We start from the raw sequence: 20,300 nt of genomic DNA on the forward strand, positions 1-20,300 counted from the left end.
GATTTTTTAATCCTTTTTTCCCCAGAGTGCATAGTCAATGTATTTATTATAATTAGCCAAACTAATAAGCAGTAAATGTCTCAAAGTTTTCCTTATATGTGAGCAATGATGTCATCACCTAGAGTCACACTTTTAAAATAAAATTGACTTACAAAATACAAAATTATGGTACATCTACTGAAAGGTGGTTAAATAACAGCTCACCAAGAACTGAGGTCCACAATGAGATGAACTTACCTCTCTGTCTCTGTGTCTGCTGCTTATCCCCCTTCCTCACTTCCTTTCTTCTTTCAAGACAGACCTGGAACTTCTAGAATTCTTCTGCTGTAGCCTCCCAAGTACTGAGATTATAGACAGGAGCTACCATGCCAGGCTCAGAACAAGATTTTAGTAGGCAGAGTAGAACCAAGTAGTCAGTTTCAGGGCAGGAAGGCAGGAATGGTAAGCCAATGTTCTCTTACTGGGGGTAACGCTTAACTGGGGTATTTTCTTTGGGTGCGGCCATCCTTTGGCTTTGAGCATAAGTGGGCTTTACGTTGTTTAATGTGGCATATAATCTTCATACCATTCCATGATAGCAGGTCATAGTCATTCCTGAAATTTTTTTTTTTTTTTTTTTTTGCTTTATTACTTGAACACAAAACAAGCCTTTGAGGTTTATAGAGTTGAATGTGTGATTGGTGAAGAAAGAAAAATACCAGCTGCATTTTGGGGGCAGAGTGAGGAGATGGGTGAGGGAAATACTGTTTCTTTTTTGCTGGAAACCTAATTTAAAATTTTAATAGCCCTGATCTTGTAACTTTTGTTAAAATCCTTGGATCAGTTTGTGCTTTAAAATACTAAAACACCTATTGCACTGTTTGGCCTTTCTAGACAGTTCTTTCTTACATTTGTTAATCATACAACAGAATCATCGGTCATACACTAATTTTGAGAACAGTTCTATTATTCATACTTGTTTATGGCCTTAAAGTTTAATTTAATTTTCCCTATAAAAAGATAATATGATTACAAAGTGACTTTACAACTATATAAGCTATAAATTGTGGTGTTCTCTGCCTTGCCTTTTTGATACTATTTAGAGTGAAAAAAAATCTTATGATTTCTTTTTGTAGAAAAACTTATGGAACTTTATATACTTAGGATAGTTGAGATTCTTGTTTTCCAGAAAGTGAATCAAAGCTAGTAAGTTTGTACTTGTTATCAAGCTATATCTAATGTTGAAAAAGAAATAAAATAGTTCTTAATTACCCCATCTATCAGTTTAATTAGAAATGTGTTAACATTCTATAACAAAAAATTACGATTTTTATGCCTAAGTGATCAAAAATGTATGACCTTATAAATATAACAGTCAAATAAAACACGCATCCAGCACGCTTCTCTGACTGGACTAGAACCTACCAAATGATTAATTCATGAGTACTTTCTGTTGCAGTCTGTATTACCCACCATTTGCCATTTTCTCTTTTCTTGTTGGTGTTTGTTGTTGTAGGTATCAGCAGACAGGTGTTAGGTGGCTGTGGGAATTGCACTGCCAGCAGGCAGGAGGAATTCTGGGAGACGAAATGGGATTGGGCAAGACCATCCAGATAATTGCCTTCTTGGCAGGTCTGAGCTACAGCAAGATCAGGACTCGCGGTTCAAATTACAGGCAAGTGCCCCTCTGCAGACTGTCAGTCTGTGGAGCTCAATTAATATTTCATCAGATGTATTGCTGTGGAGGAGGGTCTTGTGAATTATTGATGACATTTCAATTACAATATTCCTTTAATTCTTTTAGTGGGGGACATCAAAGGAAAAATTTTACGAGACAATGGAGCTGTAGGGCAGGAGAAATTAAACATGTAACACTTGTAATGAATTCCAGGCGTTGATGCTTCATTTTGCAGATGGGCCCCACTAGATATTTTGGGTCAATACAATGTCCAAGGTTAGTTCTTGCAAATGGATTGTTTACAAACTCAATTATGTTAATATCAATAGTTTACACAATATGGAATTTTAAATTAGACATAATACCTTTAGTCCCATTTATTAAATTTTACATTAAAATATTTGTTCTGGCAGGAGACCAGGTGAGCATTACAGTAAGTACAAGTCTGCTCATGGGCAAAGTTGGAGCTTTGAAGAAGCTGCTCCCTCTGGTTTCCTTTAGCGTCCGTGTGTATGATAGCATTTAGAGGTGTGCTCACTCTTTCGGAGTGAAGTTACTTAATCTGCTCAGTATGCTTTACACTTTCCTCCCAAGGTCAGCGCCTGAATGACTTCCAGAAAGTGAGGAAAGTATTTTAGTCTTGTTTCTGCTTATTTTCTAATACACCCCTAAAGCATTAGTATTCTGAAAGGTAAGCAGTTAATCTGTTCGGAGGGCGCACTGAAATGTTTGTTCTGGTAATAAAGAGCTGTGAGCATTGCCTTGTTTAAGTTGTAAATTGGCCTCATGGAACTCTATATTGGTAAAAATGTTGGTGGATAAATTCCGTAGGATGTTTCTACTCAGACACAGATAAACCAAGAGCTCCCTGTATTTCAGCAGGCTTATTTAATGAGTGGCCGTGGTGGAGTTATCCAATGGACCTAAGTCCTGTGAGTTGAGGCAGTCACTGTATGCCATTTGCAGATGTCTGTGAAGCAGTGCTATGTGTTCAAAGTCAGCAACTGCAGAACATTACTGCCCACATTCTAAGGATTTTCCGTTCCCAACAGGCCTTGCCTCTGTGGCTCTTTTGAGGTTTTCCGATAGCCAGAATGCCCTGACTGTTCTGGATGCCTCCTTAAATTATTTCTGGAATTTTCTCACTTCCCAATTTCTCTTTTCGTCCTGTTATCATGAACCTTGTGTAGAGTCTTAACATTCTGGGTGTAGGAGACCTTAGTTCATCCCTGATAATATAAAAATTAAAACATGTTCACTTGAGTGGAGAACTCCTATGAGGAGTAGAGTGAGGGCTTCTGATGAGCATCAGCTGCAATCAGTTAACTATCAATGCTCATATTCTCTTTCTATCATGAAATAGTGTGGCAGTGCCCACATCATCCTCATTAAGATAGTATCGGTGGAACTGGCTTCTGAGGGGATGGAGATGTATCAGCCACACTACAGGGCTGGCTGAGGAGCTCCATGAAGAATGACTGTGTAACATAACCTTCTCCTGTACTAGGTGACCTTAAGTCTTAAAGAAAAATAGCTCTTAAAGCAACAGGAATATCTGTGTAAGCCAGAATTGTATTGTTGGCTAGAGATGTTATCACCTCTTTGGAGGTGATAACCTAATTTTAAAGTCTGTGAACACTGAACCTCTGTGATATCAAGGTACTTTTACTAAAAGTAGTTTGTTGTATTACGTTTTGATGGATGTTGTGCCATTGTTTGCTTTTAGAAGAGAAAGAAGCATATTACATGAATGAAAAAGTGCTTGCTGTCAGCTGTGTTCCCAGTGTACAATGAACACACTGACTTTTTTCTTGAGCATTCTTATAGAGATGACCCTCTGAATTTTGTAACATATTTCAGTTAATACTTGACCTGGCTGTCAATTTTTAATTAATTTCTAATGAAGAGTTAATGTCCTATGAACTTTGAAGGGTAAATGTTACACTTTGTAATTCCCAGTAAGTTCTAGGCCGTAACTAGTAGGCTTCCGACTTGTAAGTTGAAGTATTTGACCATGGAGCTATTGACTGGTCCTAAATTCATTAAGTAATCAATGATAATCAAAGATGAAAGGAGCTATAGTATGTTTGGTAATTGATGCTAATCACTCTCGTACACTTAGCCATTTTGCATCATCTCACTGGTATTGAGGCTGGGGAAGTGGTTCGCTTGCCTGTTAATGGATTGCCTTGTCCCTCTGTGGTCCAGGAATAGCCTGCCTCGGCTGTGGGATTTCAGCTCAGCATGAAAACCTCCCTGCTCTAACAGAGGGAGAAAGATAGAAATTAAAGGACAGCAGTAGTGCCAGATAGCAGTTCAGCTGAGATGAAATAGTAGGCTAAATAAGCACGTATGTCACTGACATAGCAGTCTGTAGAAGTTGTATTATGAAGGAGAGGAAAACGCTGTTCAAAAGGCATGCAGACATGCATATACATGAGGCTTGTTTGAAGGTGAGCTTGTTTTAGACTGCATTAAACAACAGCTGATTGGCTGTTTCCTAACCCTGCCAAGTGCACAGTGATGACAAGAAAAGGAGTCCTTTTCTTCCCACTAGAGGATGTAAAGAAGGTGGCATATGTAATCCTTTTAAAAGGAATGCAGTTGTGGTAGGGGCCAAGGGCCAAGGACCAGGGCAGAGTCCTGTTGTCCCCAAGGAGAGTGAGAGACACCTGTCTCGGCCCTTGCCTTTGGTGACAACGTGGCTTGGAAATCTGTGAGAAGAGTTGAGTTTGTTATGACCTCCGAATTCTCTGTTCCAACCCTGAGGGCCAGGGGACAATGACCATATACAACAGGAACTAAAGGGTCCGTAAGTGGACTGAGGCATTTTGTCGTGTTGGAATATAGTGGTAAAGCTTTTAGTTAGAGTTGTCCAGTATCTTATTTTTTGCTAGGCCAATTATTCTTTAGTTATGTAGATGATAATTTTTACAATTTCAAGCTCTGTGTGGCTCACATTGAAATCTTGAACATTTTAAGTTCAGGAATCATTTCCTAAGTTATAATAAGAATATAAAAATTATGCATGACTTTTCAACTTAAAATAATCCTTCACATTTTTACGTTTCCTTCCAGTCTTTAAATAAATCTTGTCATATTTATCCTTTCACATGCTGTGGGCTAGGCTATACCATAAAGAGATTGTCCAGGCTTCAAAAGTGCTGAAGAGGAGTGATGCACGTTACAGCAGGGTTAGCATGGGTACATCAAGGAAGGCTCATCTGTTTGTCTGGAGAGAAGGACCAGTTCTTTCAAGGATAAGGAGGTGGTGGCAGGGAAAGAAGGAAGTGACTGTGTGCACTGAGGACGGTGCAGGCTGTGTCAGAGGTCACTGGTGCCAACTGTATGAGCAGTAAGACAAATGAGGCAGCAGGCAGATTTGCATATGGTCTCAAAGGCCAAGGCCGGAGGTGCTCTTCCAAGAGCAGCCATTGGAGGCCATGAAGGGAAAGGACCAGACAGACAGATCTTGCTTTCAAAAAGTGCCAGAAGATGCGAGAATGTAGATGAGATTATAGTGGCTGCAACTGGAATAGTGACACTGTCCAGGGAAAGAGATGGTGACCTGTGGAGAGACTTAGCGGGTAGAAGGGATGTAAATTTGTATAGGTGTCTTATGGTGAGAAGCGAAAGGCTTGATCAGGGAACAAAATCTGGACTTGTGGTTTGGTGCCTTGAAGAATAGATGACAGTTCTGCCCTTTGGCTTGGAAAGCCGTGAAGGAGAGGTGGCATGTGTTTTTGTGGGCACGTCACTATTAATTTTTGATTTGTGCTTCATCTTAAACACTAAATAGCATCCATACACACAGTAGGATAGAGCAAGAAAAATGGCTCCCCTGGCCTGGAGTGTTGAGTTCTTTCTTCCTAAGCCAGGCAGTTCTTCTTCGGGAGTTTCAGGGACATGCTGTGCTGCTTGGCTATGGACAGAGGGGATCCCCTCCTCGTGGCATACCAGTGTTTAGGATCTCCTGAAATAGTTCTCTCTGGGAGCTAGGTAAGTCTGCTTCCAGTGGAGCTAGGGGAAGCCAGGCAGGAGTGAGGAAGACTCCGGTGAGGTGCCTCCATCTGCCTCCCGGCTCCTGCCTGTTAGGAAACTGCATTAAAGGTTTTCTTTTTTCTTCTCTTTTCTCCTCGTTTTTAAAAGTTTATTGTTATAAGGATTTTCTCAGGCTATCAAATATTCTTCAAAAACTGCTTCAACAGTTATATGATACTGTCTTATTAAACAAACCCTTTTAGTATTTACTAGATGACAATCACCAATACTAGCTGTCAATTTTCATAGTAACTATAAACTCAGCACTATTCTATTATTATCTTGCTTCATGATGAGAAACTGAGGTTCAGAGAAGTTAACTATATGCCCGAGGTTGCACAGAGCTGTGTTCAGACCCAGGTGGTGTCCATAACTACTGGCTTGTGTTGTGTGGGATATTTCAACTCTCCCTTGTCTCTTATCTAGGTAATCTACCTTCCTAGTATAAATAAATGTTGCTCAGTGGGTTCCTCAGTGACCCTGTGAGCTCTGTGGCACACTTCCCTGGAGAGAGTAATCTCTGGGATGCTCCTCCACTGTGTTGCCATTGCAGAGGGAAATAGGCAGCATGTCATAGTGAGAGGAGGCCGCAGCAACCAGAGCAGACTTCCGAGCGTCCCTCCAGCTCCCAGTGACCGCACCTCCCTGGACACAGTCTTCCACGCTTCTGAACTATGTCTGTCGTGCATGCTTTCTAGAGCAGTAAAGATATACTGAAATTCCATGGGCTGTGACCTGTGGTGCACTGGAAAGCTTTATACAAATTGAAGACGCTGCTGTGCATTGTCCGGACTGATAAGAAACTGAAGGAGGGAAGAAGTATTTTGTTGTGTATTGTTTAATTTTAATTTTTCTTTACTGTAGATGTTCCAAGTGTTCCATTTACTGTTTCTTCTTGATTCCTCCATCCACTAAGTGATGAATGGATTCATACAGATTTTCCTTACTGTTAACTTTGGTAGCTCTTTTTCCTTAAAGCATCAGTGAATTTTCATGGTTTATTTTCTTTTTTGAAGCATTTTTGGTTTTGGCTGTTGGTCACTTTCTCTAGTGTCTTTCATGGTTATGTTTTCTTTTTTTATTTTTAATTTATATATTTACTTTACATCCTAACCAAAGCCCCCTCCCTCCTCTCCTTCCATTCCCTCCCTCCTACCCTCTGTATTCTATCCCCCCTCCCCTTGTCTTCAAAAAAGTGGAGCTCTCCCCACTTTAAGCCTACCCCAGCACATCAAGTCTGAGCTCTTCGTTATCCACTAAGGTTAGGCATGGCAGCCTGGCTAGGGCAAAGTGATCGACAGCAGGCAACTTTCTTGAACCATTCAAGGTTTTGGCTGTTGGTTATTTTTCTCTACTCTCTTTCATGGTTGTGTTTTCTTCTTGGACTTTTGGGTGCAGGTTCGAGGGACTGGGGCCTACTATAATTGTCTGCCCAACAACAGTGATGCATCAGTGGGTGAAAGAATTCCACACATGGTGGCCTCCATTCAGAGTGGCGATTCTGCATGAAACAGGTTCCTATGGCCACAAAAAGGTAATGTTACAGTGCTTGGTTGCTTTTGTTTGCCTTCTACTCTATATATTTGGCTTTTTTTTTTCTTTCTTCCAAATGTACCTATGTATGTTTCTTTCATTTTAATTCATTTAATTATTGACTTGAAGCTGTATGTTATCAAACAGATATGAACAAAGGCTTTCTTGTTCTAATAGTCTGATAGAATGATATTTTGATGTCTAGGAAAACATGGCTGGGCACAGACAGGGGATCGCAAAGCAGAGTGTGTTCATGGGATCACAAATCAGGTGGTCTACATGGCAGTTGACTGGAGGTACTTTTGACATTAGCAGCTTTAAACAGTTTCAGAAAAGTGGGTTTGAAAAGTAACATACACACTGAGCATCCTTAATCAGAAATCCAAAATGCTCTAAAATCTGAAACTGAGCAATGGACAGTCCATACCTGACTCAACTGACAGGTCACAGGGAATGCAGGCCCCAGAACTGTCTGTATGGAAACTCCTAGCAGGGAGCCTGTAGATCTGTATGAGACATAAGGGGTTTGTGTTTAGGCTGAGATCTATCTCCAAGGCACCTTAGCGCACATATGCAAATACTCCAAAGTCTGACCTACCCCTGGTCCCAAAGCATTCTGAATAAGAAATAGTTAACTTTAATTAATAAATGCATCTGTAATTATGCTTTTCAAATATATTTCTGATGCTGGAGAGAGAGCATGCTACTTTTGAGACTTTCCTAGGTAAAGATAGTTTAATTTCCTTGCTTTGTCCTCCTGGATCACAGTGCTTTGGATATTGCAGGTTCTCCCATGCTTGCAGATGTGGTAACAGATACATTTTCTCTCTTTTTTCTCTGTCTCTCTCTTTCTCTCTCTCAGTTTTTCAAGACAGTGTTTCTCTGTGTAGTTCTTGATGTCCTGGAACTCATTCTGTAGATCAGGCTGGCCTTGAACTCACACACACAGTTCCTCTGCCTGCTAAGTGCTGGGATTAAAGGTGTGTGCCACCACCACCCAGAATGTGTGCCTGCCTGTCTGCTTGCTTCCTTCCTTTCTTCCTTCCTTCCTTCCTTCCTTCCTTCCTTCTCCTCCTCCTCCTCCTCCTTTTTCTGCTTCTTTCTCTCCCTGCCTCCCTGCTTCTCCCCTCCCTTCCTCTATTGTTTTTGTTTTGTTTAAAGACAAGGTTTCTACATAGCCCTGGCTGTCCTGAAACTCTCTTTGTAGACCAGGATGGCCTAAAACTCACAGAGATCCACCTGCATCTGCTTCTCAAGTGATGGGATTAAAGACGTGTGCTACCATTCCCGGCTATAGATGTATTTTTCAGAAGGAGGCTTACCTTTGCTCCTAAATTCTGTAGATGTGTTATATGTGTAGATGTGTAGATGTTATATGTGTAGATGTAATAATACCAGGCTGGTTTTTTTTTTTTTTCCTTCCCATCTGTTTCAACATGTAGACTGTAGAATGCATACTGCACATCTCAAGCACAACAAATGTTTGTTCACTAAATAGAACAAATAATACTTTCAGTCTTACAGGTTTACAGTAGGAGTCCTGTCAGGTGGCAGTGTGTCCAGGTTCAGTATTCTGAGTCTGCTCAGCTCCTGCGTGAGAGATGCAGTGCTGGCCGTTAGGGCCATGGAGGTTTCTCCTCACCCGAGTTGCCCTCTGTGGCCACTGAACTATTGGGTCTTTAATTTTGCTCTGTGTTCTTCTTCTTGCAAATTCCCATGCACTCATGATTTTGGGTAAGCAGAATTTTTGATAGATCAGAAATATCTATGATACAGTCACTCAAATAAGGTGAGTTGGAGTCTTGCTTATCAAAGCCAACTGTCTTTGCCCAAGATTCTAAAAGATAAATAGAAAACAAATAGAATTGAAATAATTAGCAAAATAGAGCAAATGCTGTGATTTAAAAGAAATTATTTTTAGCAGTATTAAAGTAGTAATGGTTTAGTACTTTAGTAATGCTTTTCTCGTCAGACTCAGCTGCTAGTTGGCTCTGGTATCACCCTGGTGAGACATTTCCCGTTGTGTTTTCATTTTGCTATTTGCTGATACTTCTTAATGTTTCATGTTGAGAACTCATATAAAGAGTAGTTTTCATTGACTAGCCAGGGGAAAGGTAGTTGATAAGGGAATCTGTTGGAAGAACTTGGGACCCTTATCTGTCGGGAGGACAGACTTTTAAGGAATAATGTTCACCTTGGCTCATGGTTTCCTTTGCTGTTTTAATTTGTGTTTTTTGAAAGAGAGTCTTGTTCTTTAGCCCTGGTCGGCTTTGAACTTGTGACACTCCCCACCCTGACCCCCACCCACCCTGTCTCTGCTTCTTTTATATTAAGGTTCTCCCTGCTAAAGAAATTTTGCCTACACTCATGTGCGTGCACATGGCAGGGACTCTTTTTTTTTTTTTTTTTCCTGGTGCTTTTCATTACAGTTTTTTTTTTGCTCACACAGAAAAATATTGTATATGAGTTGATTAATATTTATTTGTGGAACAACTCTAAATGCTATAGTCCAGGTGTTTCATATTGTTAGGTCTCAGGAAGAAAGAGGGTATGCTGTTTCCAATTAACCTTGAAAGCCAACTCTTCTTGGGGAAAGACCATACATGAGAGATAATGAAAGAAGGCAGTCTGCGGTACTTATCCCACAACGCACAGTGGGTGGTGGCGTCATTAGCACTGTGCAGAAAAGCTTATTTAACGATTAAGGATCCTCTTTTCAGTTTGCAAGGGTATGTATAATGAGCACTTGCTTGTATTCTGAAATAACTGTCACTGTCTCCCAGCTTTTCCTCATATGTAGGATCTAGTGATTTTGTGGACATTTCAGATAATGCATACAGTTTTCTCTCATTTTGATCAACTCATACCACTAGAATCCTAGAAATAAAAAAAAAAAAAAAAATCCCCCACCTCCTGAAGCCTCTCGAGGACAAGGTTTATTTACCATAGCAGGGTTTTAGCTGCATGCATGCCTCCTGTTGTGGAGTTTTGAAACTGGTGGCTACTGGCTTCCCTGAGCCTGGTTTGGTGATGTGTAGCTCATCATTGGGAATTTTGATGATTTTGTGAAGCTTTATTGAGTTAATCTGCGCAGGTGAAGAACAGCGTGTACTCCCTGAGAGGTGACAGTTTCCCACTTATTTTCTTGAGAGCAACATAGCATAGCACAGGCTTTGATTTCAGTGGCTGAGACGGGTGGCCCCAAAGACTATTGATTACACATTCTAGATAGAGCAGCTCATACCTTTCTTACCAAAAAATGTTCATGACCAATGTCTAGATCTTTTTCTCATGTCCTAAATGGAAAGAATGATTTAAAGCATTACAGTTTCTTTGGAAATTGTAAGGTCAGGGGATAGTTGGAAAGCAAATCACAACTGATGAATGCTATCTTGTATTTTTTAAAAAGGCCTGCTTTGTGGAACAGGAGCCAGACACTTGACTTCTTTAAAAGTAGAAAGGGGAGGGCTTTCTGGATCTCACAAAGTGGCAAGAGAGAACCAACTCCAGAGAGTTGTCTCCTTACTGTCACATTGTCACATTCAGCTGTACACACACACACACACACACACACACACACACACACACAGAATAATTAATAAATATAACAAAAATTAAATGCAAAGGGAGAGGAAAAATAAAAACAACAAGTGGGAATGAAAAGGGTGGTCATATGCTCCTCCCAGTGTCCCAAACATTCCAGACGCATTCCAAGTACAATTACAAAGCAAAGTGTTGTATTTCCTATTAGCTCTGAGTTGCTATGTGCACCTGATGCAAGATACCATAGCTGCTCTGTGTGTTCTGTGAGGTATACTGTAAAATTACGCTGCTGGAGCCCTTTTTCCTCATTGTCAGCACAAATCCTTGTTTATTAAAGATTTAGCTTGAAGGAAATTTTAATTAATTCCAGGTGCAGTAAATCCTGCCTGGGAAGCTGCCGAGCCGTGTTCAGTGTGAATGGCCTTCATGTGCCTGAGCTTCACTGCTTCTCCCGCTGCCTGACAGTGTGATTTATGGCTGTTGTTTTCTACCAGTCCACTGTTTGCCCTCTAGGAGGGATTGGTCTCCTGAGCCTCCATAATAACAGCAGCACTTCCTCAGACATCTTTTAATGACAACAGCACTACATTCAGTAAGTCAGGCTAATTGCAGATGTACCCTATTAATTGCAAAAACTAGGAGAGGTTACATATTTTACAAGCTTTTAATTTGAAACCGCCCGAGATGATTTGTCTTAAGTGTTTGGATTGAGACGTCCATAATATTCAACAATTCACCATTATTGAAACTCCAGGCCAGGCAGTTATAGGATTCTGAGATTAAATCAGGTGAACATCAATAGTCATAGATGCATTGTTTTTACCCAGTAGAGATTATGTTTTCATTGTGAACATTTTGTACAAGTTCTTGTTCTTTCTATGAAGCATCTTTTTTAATTCTTTATAATCATTATACATTTTTTTGAACACTAGAAATAGGAATTCTGTGGTTCTATAGTTAACATTGTAGAATGTTCCAAATAAGCACTCACAAGAAGCTGTCTGTGCATTGCTACAGTGGCATATGTTTAGCAGGTCAGTGTCTCGTTAGCTTAACTACAGTAAAGCTAACTTCAAGAACTCCTTTTGGGATTGGGCCCCTTAGGGGTAAATGGAGTGGCTGTGGTGAGCCTTGCAACAGTTCATGAGCAAGTGGATCTGCAGGGCTTAGCCATACACAGTTGTGAATATTTCATAAATGTGAGTGGTGGTTTAACTTTTACTCTTATTTCAAGCCCCAGGCAACTATAACTGTTCTCCTTTTTCTGTCTCTCGGTGTGCACATGGCTGACACCTGGACAGCACTCAGTCGTGGAGTATTCCATTGCTGGCACTTCATGCTCTGCCTACAGTCACGGCTTTGGGGTGCCCCTGATCTCCTGGAGGGAAACAGGGATAGAGCTGGGGTGCTGCCTGCCTAGAATCTTGGTAGAAGATGTGGGTGTGGAGGAACTGTGGGAATTAGCTCTAGCAGCTCAGTTATGGGGTTCATGGGGAGTGGAGTCTTCCCCGGGCGGTTCTTTTCTGCACTTACCACTAGGAGCTGAAGGAGAGGCGACGTGGTGGATTGAGGTGGGTCTCAGTTCTCTGCCCATGTCTGCGAGGCTGTGCACCACAACAATTATTGCTACAGAATTATGCATTGGACAGTGAACTTTTCAAATGGGATGTGGCAGAGTAGTTGCTGTGATAACATAGTTCACACTTGTTGAGCCTTTACTGTGTCTTTGGTTTGTAGTCTGTAAAGCAATTTTATTAGCTCCTTGAATGCCTTGTGTGTTGTGGCACATGAACACGCATTTCCCACTTCAGTTTTTCTTCAGCCGTCTTGGAACTCCTTTACACTTTATCAAACACACACACACACACACACACACACACACACACACACACACACACAGATAATGCATATGTACTGTCTGTACACCTGATTCTAAGGCATGGTCTCACTGTGTAGCTGAGGACAGCCTGGAGACTTCTGGGCCTCCTGCCTCCATTCCCCAAGTGCTGAGATTACAAGTGTACCCCAGCCAGGCCAAGTTTATTCAGGTCTGGGAACTGAACTCAGGGCTCTGTGTGTGTTGTGCAAACACCTGCCAGCTGAGCTGCTTGCCCATCCCACATTAATTTTGTTCATTTGTTTGTTTGCATGCATGTGTGCGTGTATGAGTGTGTGTGTGTGTGCACAACAGCAAGCTGGAGCGTGCCACGTGGAAGTGAGAACAATGCGTGGGAGTTGTCTTCTCTGTCTACTTTGTAGATTGGGGACTTGCACTCAGGTTGTCTGGCTTGGGAGCAAGCCCCTTTACATCCTGAGCCGCCGCCTGCCTCCGCTTTGTTATATGATACAGGCTGGACTTGAACTTACACGCCTCCTGCCTCAGCCTCCTAAATGTGAAGGTTAGAGCTGTACTACTATGCCTGGCCTAAAATAAATTTTTAACCCCCAGTTTCTTAAAATGATATTAATAAAATATCACTTAGAAGATTTTTGAATTATAAACAGTGTGTGAGTGCTATTAGGTCTTTTCGTACTGAGCTACTTTTGTATCCCTGTGAGGAACCCTGTGAGGGTGGCACATTGCTAGGTTTATCTGTCACCTGTAAAGTGATGACTGTAGCTAGGGATGTGCATGCAGTTCTTTTTGTTTAGAGGGCTGCGTTGGGCCAGCTGTATCCCACCAGTTTGGACAGTTTGGAGAACTGTTCCTGGGGCTCCCGGGATACCCTTGGGAGGTCACTTGCAGTGGGAAAGACATAATACCCTTTTCTAGTCCTTCTGATCCCCAGTTAGCCTGGTTCTTCTTGTGCCATTCTCTTTTGAATAGTTAATTTGTTGTTATTTGAGATAGGGTTTCTCTGTGTAGCTCTGGCTGTCCTAAACTTTCTGTGTAGACCAGGCTGGCCTCAAACTCACAAATCCATCTTCCTCTGCCTCCTGAGTGCTGACATTAAAGCCATGCACCACTATTGCCTGGCTTGAATAATTAATTTTTTAAATTCATTTCTGTTGAAATGTTGAGGGTCTCTGATAATCACTGTTAGTGGTGTTGCATTCTCTCTATTTCTGACATTTTTTTCAAGCTACCCACTGAATTTTTTGGCTTGCCTTTTCAAAGAGTCCATTATTATTTTGGCTTTCTTTGAGACAAGATCTGATTCTGTGGCCCTGGTTGGCCTGCAACTTCTTGTGTAAATTCTCTGCATTCTCAGCGTTGGGATATGGGGGAGTGCCAGCACGTGCAGCCTTGCTCTGTATTTTCTTTAAGAATCACTGGTTTTGTCTCTTGTTAGTTCTGTCGTTTTACCTCCCTTGCCCGTTGAGTTGCCTGTATATCTGAGATTGTGGGTGTACAGGATTGAGTACTCTTATGTCTGAGCCATACTGCTAACTGAGAAGGAGCCCTAACAGCATGCTCAGGTCCTGTGTCCTCAGTTTCTCTCTTTCTCTGTCTGTCTCTCTCTCTCTCTGGCTCTCTCTCTCGTTTGCTTGGCTTATTTCTTGTCTGTGGAAAGGCCTTTGACCCTGTGCCAGGAGCTGCCCTGCTTTGGGGGCTTTGCCCATGTTCGTGATAGTGTTTTATACAGATAAAGGTTCATGGTTTTTTTGTTTTTTTTTTTTTTTAAAACAAACATGTCATTCCCTGTTAAGATATACAATAAATATAAAATTAAAAAAAAAAAACATCTGATATTTATACTGCAAATTTTTGGTATATCATCACTAGATCCCAGGTTAGTGTTCATGTCAGTCTGGTTTAGGTGTCCTTTAAGCTCAAGGCTGTGTTTTTGTCTTTCTTCCTCCTGTGTGCTCATGCATGAGAGGTATGTGGAGGTCAGAGAATAACTTGCCAGCCATCAGCTCTCCTTTCATTCAAGAGTTACAGGGTCACACTCTGGTCACCAGACTTGTTGGCAAGTACCTTTGCTCACTGAGCTGCCTCACCAGCCCAAGCCCTTGTCTTTAAAGAAAAGGTGGACAGGACCTGAGGAACAACACCGGAAGCTGTCTTTTGGCCTCCAGGCCTCCACATCCATGTAAACACACACACATGCACACACTCGTACGCTTGGAGAAAGTGGAGGTTTGGGTCCACTTTTGTATTTGTTACCCTGATTTTCCTCCAGGTTTTATTAATTAAACAGGAATTACAGTACTACTTAGAAAAGTACTACTCCATTATTTAGAAGTATTCCATGCTGTACATGTCTGACAGGATTTAAAAATGCTCTGTATGTTTTCACTCTGAAGCGTTCTTCTGTGACACTGTGAACAGCAGTGCGACCTCATACTGGATGACTGTAGCTTTGGACTGGGCTATGCTTTTGCCTTTGAGTCTTGACTCTGCCCCTCACCAACTGCAGGACCTGATTCAAGCCATAGTTTCCATATGTAGAAGGGGAGTTCCTGGGACTCATCTGTCCTTGCCCCAGGAGTTGGTGTCAGCGTGCCCTGTAGAGGGAGCACTACCCTAACCCCTCTGCCCAGAGGCTCTGTGGGACTACTTCTCCTGCACTTACCAGTGTGCCTGGCCAGCTTCCAGGTGGCTTCTTTCTTGAACCTGGCCTGACTGAAGCCCGGATCAAGTAAGATTCCGGGTTTGGCCTTTCCTGCTAAGAATTAAATACTTCGCTTAAGAAAAATTGTTTATTTCTGATAGTTGCAGGTCTCATCAAAGATGTTTGATGTGGACTCTTTCCTCAGGAGGAAAACTTTTGTATTCTCATGCCCAGACGTTCTCTTTGTATATGTGTTTGTATATTTTTACAGTATGCTTTAGGTGCTCTCATGAGAATCCATATCTAACCTTTAGATGGTCGTTGTAGGTCCTGCTTGATTTTCTTTTGCTTCTTACATAAATCTGCCTTTATGGTGTTCCTGTGGTTATAGGAGAGGCTGATCCGAGATATTGTCCATTGTCATGGAGTCTTGATAACGTCTTATTCCTACATTCGGCTGATGCAAGATGACATTAGCAGACATGACTGGCACTATGTGCTCTTAGATGAGGGACACAAAATTCGAAATCCAAATGCTGCTATCACCCTTGCTTGCAAACAGGTATGGCTGCTTTCAGAGAGAGGGATTTCAGATGGGTAGTGACATTTAATTTTAGAATAGGCAATTTGCTTTATGAATACATTTATTGAATTTTGTCTTAATGTAGAAAATTGTTTATGCCTGTCCTTTGTGATTTTCATTATTCAGGTCTTTTGAAAGAGTCAGCTGTTAGAGTGTAGCTTCATCCAACTTTAATAGGTGCTGTTTAACCTGAAAAATAAGACAGAATTCTTCCCAGTGTTTTCATCCATATGTACTTAGAAAATTCGACAAAATATCCACATTTTGGAGAGAACCAAAATAACGGACAAACAAAAATAATGATTAAATGTGTTAATTAACTATCACATTGGAATGTTTGGGGGTTGGATGGCATTCATCTGTTAAAGAAAATATCATAAAAGGATGTCTCATTTCCCCAAATAGTTCCGCACACCTCATCGGATCATCTTGTCTGGATCACCGATGCAGAATAACCTCCGAGAGCTGTGGTCACTCTTCGACTTCATCTTCCCAGGAAAGCTAGGCACATTGCCTGTGTTTATGGAGCAGTTCTCTGTCCCCATCACTATGGGAGGATATTCCAATGCTTCCCCAGTGCAGGTAATGTGCTAGGCAGTGGCACCTTTGGCCTTTCCCCAAACATGATACTTTGTAGCCAAGTCATTGACAGTGTAAGAAAATGGCTTATAAATTGGTGTTTGGTAAAGTCAGACATTACCTATTTTTGCATGTAAGGTTTTTAAAAATCATTTAAGGAAAACACTAGATTAAACTTCTCTTTTTGCAAGAGAAAGGAAATGGTTTCAGTGTTGCTTTTTCCTGGGAAGTGTCGCCCAGATAATAAGCTTAAACATAATTTTGGAAGTGATCATAAGATCAGTGAGGACTCATGAAGGAGAATGAGCAGTTCTGGACAGTGGACACTTTGATGCCAACCAGGATAGTGTGCCTTTTTCAGAGAGAAGGGGTGGACTGGGAGCTAGGGAAGACACAATGATCCGCTCCTTTAACCCGGCCTGGGAACACAGGACACAGAGTACAGGCAGTCAGGGTCAGGGCTGTGTGTGAGCACAGCTGTGTTCTATTGCTGGAGCAGCAGAAGAGCTGCTGGACCGTACTGGACATGGTGCTGGTTTGACTCTTTACTGTGGAAAAGCTGGAACTAGGGCCTTGAAAGGGAGTTGTTGCCCTGGGACACCAAGAGGCAGTAGTAGATGAAAGGTGGCGTTTCTTGGGGTTGTCTGCAGGTGGTTATGAGGAGGCTGGAATTAGAGGACCTGGGACTTTTGAGGGGGAAGTGAGGAGCTAGATCAGACCAGGCGGTGGTCTGAGAATAACATAGTAGGGAATAGGAGATGCAGGTGGCATTTTAGGCAGGATAAGGAAGATGTAGGTGCTGATAGAATAAAGGAAACAGGGTTGGGCTTGCTGAACCCAACTGACGCTTTAGGCCTGGGCCACAAGTGGTTTTGGGTTATTATGAAGTTCAGAGGGTAGAGCTCTCCTGGGGGCAGTCTGTGACCTATGGGAGCAGGTTCCAGCCTTGGAGTGAAGTAGAGTATCTGCATTCCTGTTCAGATGGGTGTGCACGTCCTGGGTCCTGGCTGGGCCAAGACTAAAGTCCTCCAAAGATGATCTTATGTTTTGGAAAACTTAATTATAAAAATAATTTCATACCTTTAAAACCAGAGGCTTGTCAAAAACCAATTTTAATTGCTTTATGTTTTGTGAGTAAAAGGTTATTAATAAGCGTTTAACTGCTCCCTTCTCTGGATCTTGCTTTGTCCTTTGATTATGTTGTTGTTATTTTAACTTTCCATTTTAGAATCATTTCAAGCCAAAGTTAAAGCTTGTCTCACATGGCTTTCACATTGCATTCAAACTGCATGTTTTGGCAGGAGCCACAAATGAACATGATGTTTTCTTAGGTTGTAGAGTCTGCCGCTTTGTCCTGTTACTGAGGACTGCTTGGCAAAGTGCACTGGGCCAGATTTCTAAACTCTGCATGTAATATTTTCCTTTGGGAATTAACAGGTCACTTGTGGAAAGATGTCTTGAGAACAAGGACATGTAGTGTGCTTCTTGAAATCCTCGTCTCAGGGACGTGTGTGCAGAGCTCCTCCTTGTGTGTAGGAGGTTTGCTCCGAGACATCTGGCGGATGCCTGCAGCTCTGGACAAGCCCTGTGGTATAGGACAGGCAGTCTGATAACTGAACACACTGCTGGTGACTAATGGATGGGTATCATACACAGTTGGATACACTGGGCAGAGGAATGCTTTGTGTCTTGGATGGAGCAGAGGAGAGCTGTACAAGATTTTATTATATTACAGAAACAACACACAACTTAAAACCTTTGAGCTGTTTCCTTCTGTAATTTCCAATGTAGTATCTGTGAGGCATTTGCCTTTATAGAGAGCAAAACTGGGAAGAGGAAACTGCCGAGTGTATCTTTCTTAGTTCTGGATGGCAAGGTCTTGTTAGAGGGGCATTGCTTTCCTTTGCTCTTTTTGTATAAGGCCGCACTTTTCGCACACTGTTGAATCATGTGAACAGTCTGCCCACAGGTAATTGCTGTGTCAGACTGTGGCTCATATGATGGAAGACCAGAAGCCTCCCTAGAAATCCAGTGGGGCACAGCGAGGGGAATGTGGTGAAGGGACATGTAGAACAACGCCATGAGGCCTGTAGCTACCGATGGCACATTTAGCCCTCAGACTGAGGCCTCCTGGAGCCCAGGGAGCCAAGCAGGCCCAAAGGCTGGGGAGCTGAGGGCAGGCCACCCCAGCCCATAAGAGGCCGGGGCTTCAGAACTAAAAAGAACCTTGCCAGACAATTGCTGGAACCTCATCGAGGTCTAGGGAACCCGCATAAGGTCTGCCCGTTCTGCAGAGGGGAGGCTGGACTGTGCCACGTCTCTCTCCTGTCAGTCTCAGCAGGTGTCTTATGGGCTTACAAGTAAGAGGAAGGGCATAACTGCCTCGCGCCCCCTGTATTTCTACTAATAGATACAGACCTGGAGACCAGGTGGGCGTTAAATACCAGATTCCTCTTCCATCTCCTCAGAAAGGCCATGCAGAAGACAGTGGGAGCTGGAGCTGATCACACCAGGCGAGCCCTGGTGTAGTTCCCCAGTGTCCAAAGCAGCAGCAGGGAGATGAGAAGCATTTACCTAGGACACCAGACCTTGCTTTCTCAGTGGGCTGGGTTGGTAAATTATGAAGTTTAACATCTCAGCATTATAAATCATCTGTACTTCAAATCCTTACCGGTAACTTCTGCTATTGTCCCAGTGATAAACTTTCAGAGTGACTGGAAGTTCTTAGCAGTGTAGCCTTCTGTATTCCAGGTGCTGCCTGTGTTTGGTAATTGTCCGCACACACGCACACAGCACCTTCATGCAGACAGGTGAACGTAGCTGATGCAGATGTGAGTAGGAGTACTCAGGGTGTTAAGAAATATTTTCTGGGGGCTGGAGAGATGGCTCAGTGGTTAAGAGCACTGTCTGCTCTTCCAAAGGACCTGGGTTCAATTCTCAGCACCCATATGGCAGCTCACAACTGTCTATACCACCAATTCCAAGGAATCTGACACCTTCACACTAATGCACATAAAATAAAATAAATTATAAAAAAAAAAGAAATATTTTCTTTTTAACAGTAAAGTGTTTAACTTGAACTTTCCTGTGTTCATTATGCTCGAGTGTATTTTAAAACTAAGTTTCTTACATTTAAATTGTTAGATTTTTGTTGTTTTATAAAATAATAATTTACTGAATTGTTAAACCTATTTAGAATTTTTTAAACTATCAATAATTAATTGAAGCCTTTGCTTGCCCAGAAGTGAAATGCAGAGGGTATGGCGTCCTGGGCTGCGGGGTCTTTGTTTTTCTGTGTACAGCTAATACCCTCTCATGTGGCCATGTCCATTATGGAGCCATATGCTCCATTTTAGGCCAGAGTGACCTTTCATTTCTGGGATCATAGGGCTCCTCTTGGACTTATTCCCTGGAGCCTAATCTCCCAGTATTAGCTGGTGGCTCTCACGGCTACAGCTCCCCCCATGCTTAGCTTTGATCTCCACCCTTGAAAAGCCCAGGTCCTTTGTAGCTCCTGGAAAATGCAAGATCATAAATAGGGATTGTTGGAAGCTAGTTTTTCCTGTAGAGGATGGTCAGTCTCTACTTTCAGGCTTAACAATACAGTGATAATTAAATAAGTACAAGAGAGGAGATAAACCATGATGTAACAGGTTTTTTTCACCTGTATTTTGGTTAATGAGGTAATTTTTTTTTCTCTGATGATAATATTTTGAAAGGTGCCATCCTCTGGAGTATACAGAACTTGACTTTTTCTAAGTTGAATTTATATGCCATTTGATCATTCTTTAATTTTTAAGAAATGAAATCAATTGAGAAGAAACAAATGTATTCCTTCAGCTAATATCTTTTTTTTTTTTCTTTT

The 20,300-nt window shown here is 41.9% G+C and overlaps 1 protein-coding gene across 5 annotated transcripts in view; it reads left to right on the forward strand.

Annotated features, from left to right (window-relative positions):
- Ercc6 (ERCC excision repair 6, chromatin remodeling factor) overlaps positions 1 to 20,300 on the forward strand; it is a 74,924-nt gene that overhangs the window by 34,516 nt on the left and 20,108 nt on the right. For 4 of the 5 annotated variants that reach the window (XR_008720715.1, XM_055612270.1, XM_055612269.1 and 1 more), the window contains 4 exons: positions 1,496 to 1,654; positions 7,097 to 7,232; positions 15,665 to 15,835; positions 16,262 to 16,438. Coding sequence is in view for 4 of the 5 variants with exons in the window: in XM_055612270.1 (XP_055468245.1) it covers positions 1,496 to 1,654; positions 7,097 to 7,232; positions 15,665 to 15,835; positions 16,262 to 16,438 (643 nt within the window). In the remaining variant the exon portion in view is untranslated. The remainder of the gene's footprint in view (positions 1 to 1,495; positions 1,655 to 7,096; positions 7,233 to 15,664; positions 15,836 to 16,261; positions 16,439 to 20,300) is intronic. The other variant, XM_055612272.1, reaches the window with a different exon arrangement.

This window comes from Psammomys obesus, unplaced genomic scaffold (genome assembly GCF_907164565.1).
Source record: "Psammomys obesus unplaced genomic scaffold, mPsaObe1.curated_primary_1811, whole genome shotgun sequence".
NCBI lineage: Eukaryota > Metazoa > Chordata > Mammalia > Rodentia > Muridae > Psammomys > Psammomys obesus.